At 39.8% G+C, this 21,624-nt stretch overlaps 1 protein-coding gene across 1 annotated transcript in view; it reads left to right on the top strand.

The window, feature by feature from the left end:
• Positions 1 to 532: 532 nt before the first annotated feature.
• The window catches only part of EML1 (EMAP like 1), a 145,734-nt gene continuing 124,642 nt past the window's right edge, over positions 533 to 21,624 (top strand). The window contains exon 1 of the mRNA XM_081935783.1: positions 533 to 711. Coding sequence (XP_081791909.1) covers positions 681 to 711 — 31 coding nt within the window. The 5' untranslated portion in view covers positions 533 to 680. The remainder of the gene's footprint in view (positions 712 to 21,624) is intronic.

Genomic DNA, 21,624 nt, shown 5'->3' with positions numbered 1-21,624 from the left:
CATGAACCAGAATCAAAGCATGCTTTGTTTTAACCCAGAAAGAGAGCGAATTAGCAGAGAAAATGCCTTCTGGTACTATTAGAATTGTTTCCTTAAAATATATACTTAAACAACGTATCCTGGCCCCAGACATTTCCACACACTTTGTCAAAGTGTTTTAAATCCAGAGCTGCTTTCGTGCTTCTCCAGTGCCTGAAAATCAGGGACATGTTCTTGTTACATAACTAGGAATCCCTTGGAAAGAAGCCCTGGCTATAAGCGTTTTGCATCATGATTATTTCAGTGGGCATTTGAGTTCGGATTCCCAGCATAAGCTTAAAAGCTTTTTCATAAATATTCCATGGCATTTTCTAGCCTTTAATGTGCCAGTTACAGAGGAAGCTGTTGGAAGGGGAGGGATGTCAACAAATTTATCCACCAATAGCGTGCTCTTTTGGCACAAAAGCACATTCTTATCTTTACATCCCATAATGAGAAGGCAGTGCCAGAATATGTTGCTCTAAACTCTTTGGGTGTGTAAATACACTGTTGGGAAGAAGAAAGATAAGAAGAAGTGGGGGGAGGAGAGAGAGCAGTTTGTATTTTCTTAACTCCTGATCGGCTTGCCCTGATGACGGAACGAGTTCTGTATTTATCCTCCTGCGGCTCCTCTAAGCAGAATTAAAGAAACTTCTTTTCGCATGATGTCAGACTGCGAGGGAATGGCTGTGGGTAGGTGCTTGATTTCTATTTACCACATTGTCCTAGTTCAGATTCTCAGCTTGCAAAAGCAATACATAGGAAACTGGCCTGCTTCTTAAGTAGATATCTAATCCTGTCACTGTGGGAGAACAAGAAGGTGTGAGAGTTTGGGGAGGATTTTCCGTTTCAAAGCCAGTTTACATCCTGCAGAGCTTTTGCACAGCCATAACAGGAAAAATGTTGTGGAAGTGACAGGTTCTGTTTTTGTTAGTTTAAAGTTTTGAATAGCAAATGTTGTGTGTTTATTTGGCTTGTTGAAAATAATTTAATTCTGTGCTGAGGGATTAGGCGAGGGGCATTTAATAGTGTGTGGGAAAATGGTGACAGCATACATTGTGACATAATTCCTCAGCCATGGTAATATCCAGATTTATGCTCAGGATCACCTTGGCAGGCACTGTCTGGAACAGGGACCAGAAATAGCAGCCTGCTGCAATATATTCCCATCATTTCCTAACTGCCAAAGATTTGCAGAAACGGGAATGAAAACGAAACAGGGATTTTTGCTGAAAGATGGAAGAGCACTCTAGTATGAAGTTGAGTTCTTAGCCCAGTATATCTAAGCAGATGCTTTTACCGTTAGGAGGCTACGCCAATCTTAGCAACGCACCATAGAAATTGGCCAAAATAAATGTTCACAAACTTCTGAACCCTCACTGTAAACACTGCACCGTACTGTTTCTATTCCAAAAAGGAAATTGCATTAAAGGAATCCAGTCCAACTAAATGCCGAGCCATTTTGTGAAAAGGTGATATAAAACAGCTCATTTGAAAATAACTATAGATGCAGAAGAGCAAAACTTTAATCTCTTTCAGTACTGAATAAAATAATTCTGAGCAATCATGGAGTCACTTTATTTCCTGGGCATGTGATGAGGTCCATTATGGCATTTTAGAATGCAGATTGTTTTTCACTAGTGATTTGCAGCACCTTCTACTGTCACCCTACATTGTTGTGTCAATATAATGGCAGTCTTTATTGCTCTAATTGTGTCACAGCACAATTAATGATTGGTCAATGCTATAAATCAGTAGAAGAAATAGCCAGAGACTATTAGGCCACCAAATATCTTCCATTGTAAAGAATTAAGAGAATGAAGACTTGAAAACCCATTTATTTATTATATTAAATGCTTTCTCATGTCTGTTATCTTCCATCACTCAAGTCCTTGTTAAAGATTTTCTTATTCTATAGCAAGGTATATCCATAGATAGAATAAACCTTACAAAATGATAAGGGGAAAAAATGGAAGACTGAAATAACAGATAACAGATAAAGGAACAGATTCAGTGGCTGTTTTTAAATGTGGAATAAATGGCCAAATAGGGAATATTTCAATGAAGTGAACTCAGAATTCTTGCATCCATTGGTTTGTTTATAGCTAGTGTTTTGAGACTGGAAACTGAGGAATTATTAGCAGCATTAGTAACTTGCAAATCTTTGTTCTATGCTTCAATTGTATCTTATTTATCATTCTCAAAGTATAAGTGTGCCCTAAAGGTTTTACCAAGAGCTGATTGATTGTGCCAATAGAGACATGAAGAAATTTGTTTGAGCAGTGTTTGTATTCAAAATATGTATTTTGGCATCTCAAAACACATCCAGTTCTAACTTCTGCATTGAATGAAAAGAGCATTGCATGCATTAGAGGAATAAAGTGGAAAAGAGAGACTCTTATCTGCCATATCAAATGCTCTGTTACCTAGTGTGTACCAGAGCTAGTTGTTAGAAGCTGGAAGCATATTTGCTTGTTAAGCAGAGATGAGTCATATCAGGAAAGTGGGAGAAGGCAGGAAGGTGGGAGTTACAGTAAATGGCAGAAACAGTATTTATAATGAATGTAATTTAAACGAATGCCATCATGACTACATGCATGATGTCTTTAAAAAAAAAGGACCTCAAATACAGTTTTTTGCAACTATTGATAAGGAAAATAAAGTTTTTGCCTTACTGTGGCAATAATTGCATTTTTCTTCTTGTTGTGCCATATTCGTCATCGGATGTTGGTGATCATGTTGGCGACCCTATTTTTATCAACAGCCACACGGAAAAGTGTTGCTGAGTTTTATCCAAACCAGTCCCTTAGATCAGTGTTTTTCAACCACTGTTCTGCAGCACACTAGTGTGCCGCGAGATGTTGCCTGGTGTGCCGTGGGAAAAATTGAAAAATTCGAAAGATTAAAAAAAAAAAAACCAGGAGGACCGGAGCAGGAGGACACAGAATAAATATAAAAGTAATAATAAAAGTAAGGGCTCGCCTCTTGCACACGGGCGTTCCGATCAGATCCGCCTGGCGGGGACGAGAAGCGAGGAGGCAGAAAAAGAAACGGAGGCTAAGGAGCTTCCCCCCCGCCTCCTCCCAGCAAAAATCTAACTGGGGAGCCGGGCGGGCAGTAGCAAATTAGCCGATCACGCCGCGTGATCAGCTAATTTGCTACTGCCCACCGGCTCCCTGATAAGATTTTTGTGGGGGGGGGGAGAAGCTCCTTGCCTCCGTCTCTTTTTCTCCCTCCTCGCTTCTTGGGGCTCCACCAATGGGGGAGCAAGGCCCGCCCAGCGCCAGGCTTTGGGCTAACACAGAGGTCTGCAAAGGTGGCTGTTTTAAGACTGGTGGACTTCAATTCTCAGAATTCTGGGAGTTGAAGTCCACCAGTCTTAAGAGCCAATTTTGCAGATCCCTGCCTGGGCTAATATGATTGATGCCCTTGGTGGACTTCAACTCTCAGAATTCTAGGAGTTGAAGTCCACCAGTCTTAAGAGCCAATTTTGCAGATCCCTGCCTGGGCTAATATGATTGATGCCCTTGGTGGAGTTCAACTCTCAGAATTCTGGGAGTTGAAGTCCACCAGTCTTAAGAGCAAATTTTGCAGATCCCTGGGCTAATATGATTGATGCCCTTGGTGGACTATAAAAACTAAATACAGAGAGAGACTGAGAGCTGTTGACGAAGAGCTACGTGTGTGTCTTTCTTCGATTCCAGCCAGAATATCAGCTTTGTGTTCAGCCAAACAGGCCCAGGTTGCGCACTGAATAAAGTATTTTATAATTTTTCATATTTCTGTTTACTTACTATTTCATAATAAAGTAATTATAAAATACTTTCTTTGTGTTTATTTGATTCCTATTCAAGAGAATTACTTTATATATAGTCAATATAGGCACAGAGTTAAATTTTTAAACATTTTCTAATGGTGGTGTGCCTCGTGATTTTTTTCATGAAACAAGTGTGCCTTTGCCCAAAAAAGGTTGAAAAACACTGCCTTAGATTTTGAAGCCATGATGTTCTTCTTCTACCTCGACCACATTTGCCTTCAATCTTTCCCTGGAGGATTAGTGAAGTATGCTGTATTTTTCCGGGTGTTGTATCACCTGTCAAAAATATTCTAACTTTCACTTTTTAATAGTTTTGATGATTTGCCTTGGTTTTCCCAGGTGGCTTATCACCTGTTCATTTTGATTTTGTCTCACCCATTTTATACCTAACAGCCACCAGTAAATCCACATTTCAAATGCTTCTAGTCTCTTGAAGTAGCTTTCTGTCACAGACCAACTCCCTACTCCATAGAGCAGGATAGAAAAGGTGCAACATCTGACAAGCCTGATTTTCAACCAAACATATAATCATTTGTAGTTCTATTGATGCCTGTGAATATTTGCCCGTTGCAGTGATTTTATGCTGGGAAAAGCATAAGAGATTAAAAACGATAACAACAATCTTCCTCACATTCATCATAGTCTGATTCTGCTACAGTCTCCTCACTTCATGTCCTGACACTTGATGCCTGAAAGTATTTAAATGAATACATGAATTGCTTTAATGCGATTTTTGTGCATAGTTTGACTCAGAGCATTACCCTATATGGCTTCAGATCTGTACAGGAAGTGAATTAAGCTCCCTGCCAGTTAGTTGAGTCTCACTGGCTGCTTTTATTTACATCAGGTCCTGTCTTTCTCCTCCTAGAGTATGGGATAGCTTTGTGCAAACGTAAGTTGTTTGCACAAAATCTTTCTTTGCGAAATCCAGATCCTGGTCCAGTAAACAATGCCCAGAAACACTGCTGATGAGTTGCCTTTAGTTCTGTACAGTATCAGGTATAAGCCATAATATTCATAGTGTGGTATTTTGATACTGAATAGTTATTGAAGCTTGATACACAGAATTGTTTTGTGATAGTCAAGATGACTCCCTCGGGCCTAATTCTTTCATTTGGACCATGGCTGGAACCACACAGTATGTGTCTGGTTATTGATGGCTCAGATTATCATGTAAAATCAATTGGGTTAATTTTTTAAACCGTGGTTCTATTAGTCATAGGATATCATTTTGTGTAAACAAAGTTAATAAGATTTTTGTAAGTTGAGCTTTTAGTCATAATGCAATAAAATCTAACAAAGGCAGTTGGTAAACAATATCACTTTCTCCAACATGTGAGTAAAAGTATAGATGATGGCTGGATATTATTCACTTTTCCTATTATTCAAAAGGAAAGAGAGAATGAGAACTCATGTGGAGCAGGAAATCCATCTGTGCTGGAAACTGAGCTTGAAAAAAGAAGCAGAGAGATAATGTCTTTCTCTGCAGGAAATCCCAAGTCATTATGGATTCCTCTGGAAATCTAATGGAGAACAGGAATCTTTCATCATGCTAATTCTCTGAATCCTCATTTTTTCCTCAACCTAGTAGAGTTGTGTATACCAGAACCTAAGGTTGTGGACATTTTACTGTGTATTGTGTGTGTGTGTGTGTGTGTATTCAATTTATTTAATGTCTATAATACAACTATAATACAGAATACAATTATAATTATGTATTACCTAATACATAAAACAATGAATATATAACAATATATTAAAAACTATATATAATAAAACATATAAAACAGCATGAATATTACCAACAGCTGAGATAAAAGAATCACCAGCAGCAATCTAACACAACCTCTGCACAGACTGTGCCACATATCTAGATTCTCAAGTCAGCTGATAAAATTGCATCTTTGCAGATGTACATGCTTTTTGATTTACACATTTCCCAAAATATTATATACTACAAATGGACTTTCAAGACCCTGTTATATTTATATTGCATTGTACTCCAGTGACGTGCGGTGAGGGTTATGGCTGGGGAGGCTGGTGACATCATCAGGAAGGCAGGGAATGGGACCACGTGTGCAGGAGGTGAGGCAGCCTCAGCCTCCAGCACACGTGGTCCCATTCTCCGCCTTCCTGAGTGAACATTAAGGGGACCGCGGAGTGCACTGATCCGCGTAGCATTGCTTCCTCCACCAGCGCCAGTCCCTTCCTCCCCCCACTCCTTCAAGGTCTCCCACCAACCCAAAGCCCGATCCCCAGCTCCCTCGGGCAAGGCTTGAGCGGGGTGAATGGGAAAGCAACGAAAGGGGCTGCGCTTTCACCCCGCTCAAGCCTTGCCGCCTGCAGCCACTGCCCGCCCTCGCTGCACCTTTCGTTGCTTTCCCGCCCGCCGTCGCTGCCCCTTTCGTTGCTTTCCCATTCAGGCGGCTGCACTTTCGTGCCTTTGTCCTCCGGCAGCGCCGACATTTCTGCCTCCGCCCTCCGCAGCTCCCGGGCGCACCCGGGCGGAGGTAGCCAGAATGGCGCCGAGGCAGTCCGGCAGGCGAGCGACCGAGGATCAGGCTGCCTCGCTCGCTCTTTCGTCCGCCTGGACCGCCTCGGTGTCGCTGTGGCTACATCCGGCCGGCCGGACGAAAGAGCGAGCGAGGCAGCCTGATCCTCGGTCGCTCGCTCGCTCGCCCGCCGGACTGCCTCGGCGCCATTCTGGCTACCTCCGTCCGGGCGTGGCCGGGAGCTGCGGAGGGCGGAGGCAGAAATGTTGTTGGCGCTCCCGATGACGAAGTCATGAAAGCGACTGGGGAACCCAGTCGCTTTCGTGCCTTCATCATCCGGAAGCGCCGACATTTCTGCCTCCGCAGCTCCCGGGCGCGCCTGGACAGATGTATATAATATTATATATATATATATATATAGTATATAATATTATATACTATTATTTCATGAAGACAGGTGAGGCCCTGCCTCCCCTGCCTCCCCTGACTGCACGTCCCTGTTGTACTCATACAGTGAGAGTCATAAGAATAATGCATTTCCTAGCCTTTAAGGAACACAACTGCTTTTGAATTTTGTAGCTGAGATTTGACAAGAAAAACTGTTTGTGATATTCCTTTTGAGGGCTAACAGATATTGCCTGCTTCAAATCTCCTAAACAATTTTACTTTTTCCATCTCCAACCCCCCCCCCCCCATTAACTCTGACCTGTTTTTACCTTCCCCCAATAATATTAGTAATTCCTCAAAAAGAACAAAGATACATTATTGGTAGTCCTCGCCTTACAATCACAATTGAACCCAACATTTCTGCTGCTAAGCGAGACAGTTGTTAAGTGGGTTTTGCCCCATTTTGCAACCTTTCTTGCCACAGTTGTTGCTAATCATTGCAGTTGTAAATTAGTAAGATGATTGTTAAGTGAACCTGGCTTCTCCATTGACATTGCTCGTCAGAAGGTCGCAAAAGGTGACCACATGACCCTGGGGACAGTACAACTGTCATAAATATGAAGCATCTGAATTTTGATCACATGACCATGGGGATGCCGCGATGGTCCTAAGTGTGAAAAATAGTCATGAGTCACTTTTTTTCAGTAACTTCGAACGGTCACTAAACAAACGGTTGCAAGTCAGGGACTACTTGTACAGCAGATGAAATAGGTGATAGCAATATGTTGGTTAGCCCACTGTCAGACCTCCTGCAATTTAAACCTCTCAATAGAAATGATCCTTGGCTCCCTTTGTTGAGAAAGATATATTAGAAGCCAAGTACACTGCAGTAGTGCATAGTAGAACTGAGAATTGCATGCCAAAATCATTGCCCCCCCGCTCCCCAATGACCAAATAGGTTCAAGCAAGATATTTTCAGAATGGTCACTTCAAGAGGAGATTGATATGCAGCTTCTTCTTCCAGCCAGATGACCCCAAAACTAGCATTTAGTGGAGATACAGAAAGCAGCGTCGGAGGGGGGGGGGGTTGGGGAGAGGAATACAGCAAAGTCGGGGGGGGGGGGATACAGCAGTTATTCTCACTTTCCCCAAGCAGCAGTTCCTTTCATTTTTCCCCAAGCATCCCCCCCGTTCATGGCAGATTGTTACCGAATGGTATCGAAGCACAAGCAAGTGTGAGGTGGCAGCTAACATCTCCATTCTGCTTTTACAACAGAATGAGAATCAGCAACAAAATCCCACAGAAATAAAACCAAACAAATAGCACTATCACTTAAACTTATACACCACTTCGCAGTGCTTTACAGCCCTCTCTAAGCTGCTTACAGAGTCAGCATATTGCTCCCAACAATCTACAACCTCATTTTACTGGCCCCAGAAGGAGGGAAGGCTGAGACAACTTTGAGCCAGTGAGAATTGAACTGCTGAACTGCTGGCAGTCTGCAGTCAGCATAATTTGCCTGCAATACTGCATTCTAACCACTGGGCCACCACAGCTCAAAGCTAATGCTGACTGGGGAATTCTGGAATTTGAATAAGAATCAGAAAGTCTTATCAGAGACTCTAGAAAGAGTGCAGAGAAGAGCAACAAAGATGATTAGGGGACTGGAGACTAAAACATATGAAGAACGGTTGCAGGAACTGGGTATGTCTAGCTTAAGAGAAAGAAGGACTAGGGGAGACATGATAGCAGTGTTCCAATATCTCAGGGGTTGCCACAAAGAAGAGGGAGTCAAACTATTCTCCAAGGCACCTGTGGACAGAACAAGAAGCAATGGGTGGAAACTAATCAAGGAGAGAAGCAACTTAGAACTGAGGAGAAATTTCCTGACAGTTAGAACAATTAATCAGTGGAACAGCTTGCCTCCAGAAGTTGTGAATGCCCCAACACTGGAAGTCTTTAAGAAGATGTTGGATAGCTATTTGTCTGAAACGGTATAGGGTTTCCTGCCTAGGCAGGGGGTTGGACTAGAAGACCTCCAAGGTCCCTTCCAACTCTACTATTGTATTGTATTGTATTGTATTGTAAAGTTGCTGAAGTTGAGAAACGCTGGGCTGGACCATATATATGCAATCTATTCTAAGCAGACTTTATTGGCTTTTATGCTTTTACCCCTTCTATAGAGATTCCCCAGCATTCTTAACATCCTATTTTCAAGACTGGGACTTTCTGCGAACGATTACCTCTAGTCTTAGATCCAGCCAGCCAGTAACTGAGTTGAGAGCAGTGAAGTATTTGAACTTGAACGTGAACGTATTTCAGTTATACAAGGCTCCCTTTTTCTGCTTTGCACATGTCACTTGTCAAGTTCACATATATATTTTCTGGCCCAAACTTTCAATGAATTCATGAATAAGACACAAAAAAATTCAAAGCTTAAATACTTATTTATTTTATTTTATTTATTTAGTTTGTCAAACATGTATGAGATAACAGGTATAAATATAAACACGGACAGGAGCACATGAAATGAGTACAAATAAATGGGGACAATAGGACAGGGATGGAAGGCACGCTAGTGCGCTTATGCACACCCCCTTACAGACCTCTTAGGAAAGTGGTGAGTCCACGCTACACAGTTTAAGGTTAAGGTTAAGGTTATGGGGGTTTGAGACAGGATTGAAATCCAGCAGGTTCTCATAGGTTCTGGACAACCGGTAGTGGAAATTTTGAGTAGTTCGGAGAACCGGCAAATGACACTTCTGGGTGGGGTGGGGATGCAGATTTTGCAATAGCCTTCCCCCAGGACTGGGGTGGGAATGGAGATTTTGCAGTATCCTTCCCCTGTCATGCCCAACCAGCCATGCCCACACAACCTGTAGTAAAAAAAAAATGAATTTCACCACTGGTTTGAGGATGTAACAACAGAGTCAGGTAGAGCATTCCAGTATTGACCACTCTGTTGCTGAAGTCGTATTTTCTGCAATCAAGTTTGGAGCGGTTTACCTTACGCCAGGGGTGTCCAAACTTGGGAACTTTAAGACTTGTGGACTTCAACTTCCAGAATTCCCCAGCCAGCCATGCTTAAAGTTCCCAAGTTTGGACACCCCTGCCTTACGCGGAGAAACAAATCTATTGTTTGCCCTTGCATTGTTGCAGTTGAAGCTGAAGTAGTCATTGCCAGGTAGGACATTGTAGCAGACAACAGGTACTGTCAATTGTCCCCTTCCCCCATCCTACTTCAGCATCTTTTCTTCCACTCGTCTTCTCTGTGCAGTTATCTTTACATATTTGTTTGCTTTGCAAAACATCCCCCAGAACAGGCTGCTATCTGTGTAGGTATGATGGGTCGATTGGTTTTCGAAATTATATAAAATTTAGCTGAGGAGCCAGAAGCACGGACTCATAAGCTGTGAAATGGACTATCTTTCTGTTGCTGTGTCTGAGAGATGCTGCTGCCCCATTAATGCTAATTGGAAGTCAGAAGTGATGAGGACAGAGCAGGAAAGTAGTGTAATGGTGACAGAGCTTGGGGAGATTTAGACATGAAGCAGATAGTTAGTATATAGATAGTTCTTGAGTTATGACAGCAATGGAGCTCAAACTTTATGTTGCGACGTGAGACATTTGTTAACTGAGTTTTGCCCCATTCTATGACCTTTCTTGCCTCAGATGTTAAGTGAACCATTGCAGTTGCTAAGTTAGTAACACGGTTGTTAAATGAATCTGGGTTCCCCATTGACTTTGCTTGTCAGAAGGTTGCAAAAGGTGATCAACACGACCCCAGGATACTGCAACTGCCATAAATATGAACCAGTTGCCAAGCAGCTGAATTTTGATCATGTGACCATGGGGATGCTGCAACAGTCGTACAAGTCACTTTTTAGAAATGCTGTTGTAACTTTGAATGGTCACTAAATGAACTGTGATAAGTAAAGGACCACGTGTAGCGTGGTAGAGAAAGATACTATTTATGATTTTACTGCACAGTGTGCCATTGCTTTCCTGGTAAGGATATGTGAGCAAGGAAGACATGTACAGAAATAACCAAATGCCATAATTTCTGTGCCATTTGTAGTTTATACAAGGAAGGTATTTGAACAGCTGCACAATTGTTCTTGTTGGGTGGAGTGGGAGTAGAATAAAGGCAGAACGTTGGGTGGAGAGCTACTGTCTACAACCTGTTTGTAAGTCAATAAGTAGACACTAGCTGGTAATATTATTTTCCTATAAGAAACTTTAATTATATACAATACTTTAGCAGGCAGCCTCTCAATAGAAAGCAGTGACTGGCTTTCTCTAAGTTGAATGGAAAATTAAATGTGTAGGGAGATGACAAGAACATAAAAGAATGGGGTGCTAGAAAAACACATCCTAGGATTTGAAGCAGAAGAAGAAATGCCAAAATATTCTGACATCAGTATAAAAAAATAAACAAGTAACTAAGGCAGCAATCCCCCTATAGGGACCTTGAAAGTAAGGCAAAAGTAGGCAATTTTTACACACTTAACAATTGTACAAAAATAACAATAATAATACACAGTGCTTTTCTCCCCCTGTTGGTGTTCTGGAATCAGCAGAAGGGAGAAGGGAGACTTGAGAATAGACTGGGGTAGATCACAAAAAGCTCTGGTGCCTCCTAATCCTCCAAATCTTATCAGGAGGGGGATTATTGTAAATCAGTCTTTGAACTAATTTGAACCCCTGTTACTGCTTGCAATGGAAGTCTTTACTATCTGGCTTTCTACTAACAGGTAGCAGGAAGACTGCTAAGGTTGATAATGGCTCAATCAGGGCAAGGAGGAATGCAAGTTAGAAAATTCATCATGTAAATATAGTAAAGCAGTGTACGTATAGTAAATCGACATGAATTTTGTAACCTTACAAGAAAACCCAAGAGCCATCATATTAGGCAATATCCCAGTAACATTATCAGAAACCAGTTTGGATAATTATTAAAAAATTCTGATCCTTGGAAGATGGTTTTAATTCTGGAGCCTTGGTGACACAGTGATTAGAATACAGTATTGCAGGCTAACTCTGCCACTGCCTGGGTTCAATCCACCGGCTCAAAATTAGCCCGGCCTTCTATACTCTGAGGTTGATAAAATGAGGACCCAGATTGTTGGGAGCAGGGGTAAAATGCTACCGGTACAGCAATGTTTTCAGGGAGGGCTTATTTTGGGGGGGGAGGGCTTATTTTAGCGCATGCGCTCAAAATCCTTATTGAGTTTATTATCCATGGAGGTTTTATTTTCAGGGAAACGGGGTACCGGTTCGTCCAAACTGTTAGTAAAAAAATGCTACCAGTTTGGGAGAACCGGTAGTCAGCTGTGCGACAATCAGCTGTGCCATGCGATTTATATTTGCTAGAAACAGCTGATTGTCGCACAGCTGATCGTCAGAACTTATTTTTTTTTACTTTCTAAAGCATTTTTTTACTACCAGTTCAGGTGAATAGGTAGTAACTTTTTTTAAAAAAATGCATTCTTTTATTACCTATTCATCCCAACAGGTAATAAAAAAATGATTGTCTGAACTTTTTTTTTTTTAAATAGCATTTTTAACTACCTATTCACCCGAACCAGCAGTAAAAAGATGCTAAAAAAAGTTTAAAAAAAAGTTCCGACGATCAGCTGTGCGACAATCAGCTGTGCCGCACAATTTATATTCGCTAGAAAGCAGGAAATCCCGCGAAGTGAACCGGTAGCAGACTTCAGAACATTTCACCCCTGATTGGGGGCAATATGCTGATATTTGCAAACCATCCAGAGAGTGCTGTAAAGCACTATGGAGTTGTATATAAGTGTTGTTACTATTGCTATTGTTAAGTCTATGATGTCAGAAGTCCTAAGAACAGTGGAAGCATCTGTAAACGAATAAACATGGACAGTATACACATACTCAGAGAGAGAGAGACACACAAGCACACACACACACAGACGCATACAGGGGAAACGAGATAGCTGCTTTATTAAAGAAAATATATATAGCATAATCATTCTTGTTCTTTTCATCACTTTGACCTTGAAATAAATCTGTGTAGCAGTGGTGGGTTCCTACTGGTTCAGACTGGTTCAGCCGAACCGGTAGTGATCTGGCGGCCTGGGTCACTGGAACTGGCAGCGACACAGGCCTGCCATGCCCCCGAACTGGTTCTCCAGGCGCCGCCTATGGCGGCACCATCTTGTTTTTTGCTTCTGCGCATGTGCAGAACAATTTTATTGCATTGCGCATGCATGCATGGTGCACATCAAGCAAGCGTGCGCACACGGAGCATGCGTGCACAACGCACCCACAAGCGAACCAGCAGTAGTGCCTGCCAGAACCCACTTCTGCTGTGTAGTAGAATAAAAGGTTCAATGCTGTATCCTTTTTTTTTTGTTCTGCTGCCTCAGAGTTGTTTGAGGGATTCAGGTTTTAGGAATTTTGATGATTGCATTGTCTGGATTCATAAGGTGATAAGACTCCCCAAATTTCACGCATAATGAATGTTCTGTAGCAGTTCTTGGTTTTTAAAAAAATCAAGATGCATTTCTAAAAAGTGTATTGTAAGATAATTATATTTCAAAACATTCATTTTGAAATTTTAGTATTATTTTCAATTGTGTCACAAATAAAACTAAGCGGATACATACATAGATAATGAAGCAAATACAGATTTGGAACATTTGCTAATTCTTAATATAGACATATTTTGTATCTGATCAGAAACGTAAATGAGAAATCCCTTTGCCTGGCACATGGTTTAATAATTGTGTTTTTCTTCTGCCGTTTTATTAATTAATGTAGGGACAGATTGCAACACCTGAAATGGAACTGCAGGGCCACTTCTAGAAGTCATACTTGTAAGCACTTTCCCATTCAGTGGAATTTTAATTAACAAACACACCTATATTTGTATTGCAAAATGTGCTATATTGCAATGGCAATTTCTAATAAATTGTACAGGGAACTACTTTATTTGTTGTATTTGAAGAACATAATTTATTAAAAATTGCCATTACAATGTACCATGTTTTACAGTAAAATGTATATATGTGCAAATAAAGGGAAATTATTTGCACTTACTTTAGCTAACCTATAAATAAAATTTGTTTTTGATAGTTCAATTAAAATATGTCATAAAAAGTGAACCAGTGAGGGAGGGGGTACCATTATTTGTTGCCACTGAATAAAAATAATCATAATCACACATATGTATATACTGTATACCGTATATATCAATATGTTGTGTATATAAATGTGAAGTAGAATAGATTAAAAATGACCTATTTTAAAAAAGATCCTCCAGATCTTTGAACTGCAGTTTATAACTTCCCTTATTTATATTTTTATTATTCCACTTTATATAGCTGCCCATCTCACCTATGTGCACCATGAGAGATCATTGAGTTGGCTGAGAGATGGTGGGCCATTAGTTCCAACTGTCTATTATCCCAAATAGCAGGATACAATATAATAGATTTAAGTTACAGGAAAGTGGTTGAATGTTTGGAAAAAATATTAGGAAAAAAGTGGAAAGAAACAATAAAAGCAGTTCTGTAAACTGACACTTATACAGGGCATAAGCGGTGTCTGCAGAGAGAGTATCAAAGAAGTTAGGATGGGGACGCACCATAGATCCAAGCCCTGCCCCTTTTTATGTGCACATAAAATGGGTGGGGCTTTGATTACATGGTCATCATCTTGACTTTTTGATCCTACTGCAGAGAGTAAGATCCATTGAACTATCTTCTGAGTAATTATGCATAAGGTAAGGGTAAACGTTCCCTTCGCACATATGTACTAGTCATTCCTGACTCTAAGGGCGGTGCTCATCTCCGATTCAAAGCCAAAGAGCCAGCGCTGTCCAAAGATGTCTCCGTGGTCATGTGGCCGACATGACTAAATGCTGAAGGTGCTCAGAACAGTTACCTTCCCACCAAAGGTGGTCCTTATTTTTCTACTTGCATTTTTACATGCTTTCGAACTGCTAGGTTGAAAGAAGCTGGGACAAGTAACAGGAGCTTACTCCGTTACGCAGCACTAGGGATTCGAACCGCCAAACTGCCACCACTTCTTGTTAGAGGTGGGCAAGCAAGAGGCTGACGCGGCTGAGGTAACTTTAACAAGTTTAATCGCAACAGGTCTTCACAGTTAATACAGGAGAGAATTAAAGCTTTCCCTGCTTGACAGCTATTTATATGGAGCTGTCAAGCAGGGCAACCAATCAGGGAAGGGAAACGGCCCGCGTTTAGCCAAGCCATGTCTTAGCCAATCAGACGCGGCTTGCCTGTTGCCGGCAGTCAGACAGGGTAAGCCTGACGTCATCGGGAGAATACTACATGAATGACAAACTCAACGTCTTAGCCATTGAACCACAGTGCCCCACAATCATGCATAGGATAGATTAATTTATACCAAATCCCTCCGAGAGTTATGGTCCAATAATCATATTTTTGTTAACTTTATCTAAGCAAGATATCTAATAGAATTGTCTACAGACAACTGCAGTCCCTTGAATATTTAGAAGAAATATGACGGTCAAACTTAATTGTTATTCAGATTTGTATTGCAGATGTCTTTGTGATAGAAATAAACACACAATGCTCATTTCACCATTATACATTAAGATGGACAGGGGACAGAGGAAGAATAGACATCTGATGCTTCTGAAATTCCTTTTTAAAAACATAGCTGTAAACGCCTTTGTCTCGACATCAATTCTGTTTTGGCAAATTGTGTAAGCAAAGGGTAACTCAAGCAGCTTTTTAAATGGCCAGGAATGAAATTGCCATCGCCTCCTGAGCAGCAAGGATGAAAAGTAGGTAAAAAGAGTCTCTGGCCAAAGGAATGTGCATGTAGGACTAATATCCAAATGGGTTACCACAATGTAAATGGGTCCCTGCTGAGACTTATGAATGAGGGCAAGTCAGAAATAGGCTCTTGCTTTGCACAACACATTTTCACAAGCACCCCTACAATCCATGGGTGTTGCGTGCAACAAAAGATCACAAAGCCTTTGAATTCACAGCATGCAGCCTACATCTGCTACAGGATAACATTTGAGTAAAAAAAAAAAACCCAACAGCAACAAAGAAGTGAAAGAAAATAGCTTTCTTTCTAAGCAAAACCATTCCTTAGGATAGCCTGATTGAAGATTTTCACATTTGGGATGTATATATATTATATAAAATGAAACTTCAGGAGCTCTTTATTTTATTCTGTCTCAGATTTTACAATCAGAAAAAAAGAGATTTTAAGTAACTTGGATGTCTGAAAGCTGTCATCAGTGAAATGACCTTGTCTTGACTCAGAAAAGAAAGAAAATATGGGGCTAAAATCTGTTCTAGAAAGCTGTCATTTATTATTACAGAGGACAATATTAGATATGCATTGTACTCACTTCATCAGCAACATCATTAGTCAGACTCAAGCAGGGGCGTTCTCTCATTAAAATCATATTCAATGGGAATGATAAATGAGCATGTTTGTTAGGATTATTTGTGTTATATACACAATATAAAACGTCCTTTAGTCCTTTATTTATTTTTGCAGTTAGGAAAGAAAGAAAGAAAGAAAGAAAGAAAGAAAGAAAGAAAGAAAGAAAGAAAGAAAGAAAGAAAGAAAGAAAGAAAGAAGAAAGAAAAAAGAAAGAAAGAAAGAAAGAAAGAAAGAAAGAAAGAAAGAAAGAAAGAAAGAAAGAAAAAGAAGAGAAAACCTAAGAAAGAGTTTTAGATAACTGAGAAGCTGGCATAGCATATTGTGAGCAGGAAAGCCACTTCTAGTTTTCAAAAATAGAAGAAAAATATCGCAAACAAAGGAGAAGGAAGCAAGGGAAGACAGTTTTGAATAAAACCTATACATTATATGCCAACTTACATGCTACAAGGTACCTTTAGAGAGAAAAGTGGGAATATTATCACCTCGTATTAATGTATTTTCCAGGTGATAAGTATTGATAAGATTTACCTATAGCATAGATTTCAACTGAACATTCAAAACTGCTTGAAATAATTTGAAGTGTGACAATGCAGCCCAATATTTGGAATGTTAGTAGATATTTTCTCATTGGAGTAATTCAAGCCAAATTTGGATAAGGGGGTGTACGGATCATCTACAATCTGATTTCCATCATCAGTCTGATCCTGAGAATAGATTTAGAAAATCAACTAGAATCTATTTTTTAATTTTATTTGTTTGATTGAAGCATCATACAGTACTACTATACAACTGCTTTGATTACTTGTTTTGCTGTTGAATTATTTACCTTAGTAAGTGATTTGGACTAACTTGAAATAACTTCTATATGTAACAACTTGACATTTCTTTTCAAACACACCTCTGGGGAAAGCAGCATCCTATGCTAATTTTCTCCCTCCTCAAAAAAAAAAAACTTTGTTGGTTGATAAAACAATTAAAGGCAGTAGAAGAAAGAATAACTAAAATACAGTAGATCGTATACCAACAGGTTCCAATATCATCTCCTTTGGCAAGGCAACAAATGTATTTTGCTGTTTTACAGTTTTAACAATTTATTCAAGAAATAATCCTTAGAACAGTATAAATCGGCATTATTAATAAATCTGCAGTGTATGTATATTTAGCTTAAAATTCATCCCTTGCAACAGTTTCACCATCCTGAAGAAAAATAATTAAAATAGAAACCAACACTAAATGTGCATTTTAGTCACTAAAAACAGAACCTAGGTTAGAAATAGCTAATACAGATGAGATCATGTTGTATATTCTATGTAAGATTTATTTCTATTCATGTATTTTCTCTGGAATTTATTTAAACTATTTTGTTTCTCATGTTACTCGGGAAACCTTTGGGTGTGAAAATTATGTTGAATGAGTGAACCTACAGTATTATAATTGGCTTAGTCTTTAAATGAATAAAACTAAAGGTATTTATGGAACCTAAAAATGACACAGTGGCTCAGTGGCTAAGACGCTGAGCTTGTCAATCAGAAAGGTCAGCAGTTTCGCAGTTCAAATCCCTAGTGCTACGTAATGGAGTGAGCTCCTATTACTTCTCCCAGCTTCTGCCAAACTAGCAGTTCGAAATCACATCAAAATGCAAGTAGAAAAAAAGGGACCACATTTTGGTGGGAAGGTAGCAGTGTTCTGTGAACCTTCGGCATTAAGTCATGATGACCACATGACCATGGAGACATCTTCGGACAGCACTGGCTCTTCGGCTTTGAAACGGAGATAAACACTGCCCCCTAGAGTCGGGAACAACTAGCACATATATGCGAGGGGAACCTTTACCTTTTATTTTTGGAACCTACTGTAAACCTCCATAGCATGAAAAGTGGGACAGCAGTTCAATGGAATAGGAGCAGGATCAATGGAGTAGATTTGTCTGTTCAGCATAACATGAAAATGAGTCTACACAGAAGCAAAATATTAGGGCTGTACAATGCTTTGGATCTGGCTAAGAATAAGTGTTTCAGGATACAGGAGACCACAAATGCAATATTGTCTTTATTAAAGCAATTTTCTCTGTTTTTAGGATCATACAACTGCAGTGAAAAGTTCCATGTGGCAGCTGCATAATTCTGAAACAGCTGTTTTAATAAGATGCAGATTGGTGTTGTATTCATGTTCTCTCATGTTTCTAAACATCTCTTCCAAACTGAATCTAAAGCATTGCACACCCCTACAAAGTTCTGTGCATGCAGTTGGAGGCCACTGATTAAGAAGAATGACAATTGTATCCATGCATAGAGAGAACAGTTATATGTATTTTATGTACAGGAACTATTTAGACAAATGGATATGTTTTTCCTTCTTTGTCCACACTTTCAATATAACATATATTGCAACTCCTTAATTCCATTCAAGAGCGACTAGACTTATCTGCATCAATATGTTCTTAGAAATCTGAAGAGGACCAGTATGCAATATTAGTTTATGTCAAAAAGCAAGTAAGCAATGACTTATCCCCAAGCCAAAATGTATAGAACAAAATGTTGAGAACTTCCATATTTGGAGCTGACTGATCCAAAGGAAGACACTGAAGCATCTCTTACTACCACTTTGTTCTCCTAAGATTGGCATCCTAAGTGTATACCTACTACATGAGTCTGCATAGGCAGCCTAGCACTAGTAATAAAGTTATAGCAAGCAGTTTTCTTGGTATGCTAATCAAGATTTTATTGTTACTGTGCAACATTTAAAAAGAAGTGTGTCTCTGATACTTGAAGTTGGCTTAATATCCCTCTTTATTGGTTTTTCCTAACATAGACTTGATCAAACTGCTCTCTTCCGGAGTAAAATGAATTAAATTGTGTCTCCATCTGGTTGTTAATAGTAGATACTTTATTCTCTCCCATGAAATAGCTGCAGCTGGTTCAGAATGCGGCCGCGCGGACAATTGTGGGAGCTACTAGATACTCCCACATAACACCTTTGCTGCGCGGGCTGCACTGGCTACCTGTGGCTTTTCGGGTGCATTTCAAGGTGTTGGTCATCATCTTCAAAGTGCTCCATGGCACAGGACCTAGTTATCTGCGGGATCGTATCCTGCCCCATACATCCCTTCGGCCGATTCGCTCTCACAGAGAGGGACTCCTCCGGGTGCCGTCCACTAGGCAATGCCAGCGGGTGACGCCCAGGAGTAGGGCCTTCCCTGTGATGGGCCCGACCCTTTGGAATGACCTCCCCCCAGATATCAGGACTACCACCGACCTCCGCTCCTTCCGTAAGAAACTAAAGACCCACCTGTTCAATTTAGCCGGCCTGGCCTAATTCCTAATTCCCAATTTTAGTTCCTCAAGCCTGCATTTTTTAAATTTTCTAGGGGTATGCTTTTAGTTGTTTTTAATTTAATTTTTAATTTTTACTTTTTGTACAGTTGTATGAGGTTTAATTCGTTTTTAAGGGTATAGGATATTCGTCTTTTGTATTCGTTTTAATGACACACCTGTACACCGCCCCGAGTCCCTTCGGGGAGAGGGGGTGGTCTATAAATACTGAAAATAAATAAATAAATAAATAAATAAATAAATAAATAAATAAATAAATAAATAAATAAATAAATAAATAAATAAATAAGAACAGCAGAAATACATAGGAATGTGTGCGCCACCCGAAGCAGAAATGCTTTCTGAAGCAAGGAGTTTCCTGATGCTCCAGAGCAGTTAGAATATTTTGCCACTTGCAACACGCCGAAGCTGGTGGTCTCTATTTGCCAAGATGATAATCAAAAAATGGATTGTGACTACAACATGGTAAAGAGAACTCTGCCATGATCCTGTATAATTTAACATATTTGAAAATGAGTATAGATACATAGACACCATCACCAAATATAACTGAATTTGGCTGAAGAACTTTTTCCTGGAAAAAGGGGAACCAAGGGTGAAACATAAACCATGCACCTTGCTCTCTAACCATTATTATATGTATTATATGGAACAGTAATCAAATCTTAAGAACAATTATGGAACATTTTAAAAAAGAAATATGAAAGTCCTGAGTTGTAATTTATAGTTTCAAATAAATTTGAATTGAGCCCAGAAATCTATAGTACATTCCTTTAGATTATAGTGAACCAAGATTTCTATAAATTTGGATTTTATGTTTGAACATGCAGTGGGGTTTATGAGGTGCAGTTTTCTTGGGATGAATAAATATTGGACTCAAAAATGATTTAGAGGTCCCATTTTTTTATTCTTTGTGGAGCATCTTGTCTTTTTTACTCTCTCCAAAACTATTAATCACCGCACAGAGTGCTCAGCCACTAGATGTCTCTATATGCTACACCAAACTTCAGAATCAGGGACGATGAAGTTTACAATCAACAATAGAGGACAAGTTGTGGATTAGATTGTTGAATGTTGTTCTTTTGCAAAGCTGTTTTGTTTTAGTGAGAAATGTCTTCTTTGTCAATTGCAACCCAGCTTTTATTTATGGTATTTTCTCTTTGTTTATTCTCTTTAGATGATTATAATTTATAAAGCTAGTTGGATTATAACAATTAATAGCACAATGCATATACAATAGGCTGTATTTCCAAGTAAATAAATATTGTACAGCAACATTTCTGATAATCTTATGGGATAAAATCTCGTCTATACTGACAAAATATATAAGATATTGGGGTAACATGGTGGTGTGGTGGTTAAGACACTGGGCTTGTCGGCTGGAAAGCTGGCAGCCCAGTTTGAGACCTCAGCGCCATGCAACGGGGTGAGCTCCCATCCTCGCCCCAGCTCCTGCCAACCTAGCAGTTTGAAAGCATGCAGATATGAATAGATAAATAGATACCACGTTGATGGTAAGGTTACAGCACTCTGTGATGTCATGCTGGCTACATGACTGAAGAAATATTTTGGACAGGAATGGCTCAATGGCCTTGAAATGGAGGTGAGCAATGAGTAGTGGTGTAAAATCCACAGGGACTCCTTTACCTTTTGCTTACAAAATATATAGATATGTGCTACATCGAATTCTGCTTTGTTCAATATCTCTTATCTGTTCCATCATGGCTGCTTACCAAGTCTTTTATGAATCCCATACTCTGAGTACTGTCACTCCCAAAAAGAAGAAAAGGTGGTGGTATCCATATTAGGCAGGTATTTTGATTGGCATCCTCTTTTTAATTTTTTAATTTATTTTTATTTAGTTGCAAGCGAAACAATTTCCAGAAGAACATATTTTTTGTTGGCCTTTGGTGGTGAGGTATGCCATAGCGAAGAATATGCTGTAACATTTGTGAAATGCTATATTTATTTTTTAAGATATTCATGCTGGGCATTGTATTCATTATTTACGTAGATCTTTAAGTTCCAAAGCTTCAAAGAATTAGGGAAAACTAAGACATTGTCAAAACCTAGTGGTGTCTCTGTTGTTTCCCATCCCTCCTCAGGATTAAGAGTGGGAGGCACAATTTTTCTCCTTTCTTTTGGGTTAGT

This window comes from Natrix helvetica (genome assembly GCF_964273705.1).
Source record: "Natrix helvetica genome assembly, chromosome: 1".
NCBI lineage: Eukaryota > Metazoa > Chordata > Lepidosauria > Squamata > Natricidae > Natrix > Natrix helvetica.
Note: the sequence above shows the minus strand (reverse complement) of the source record. Positions and strands in the feature narration are given on the sequence as shown.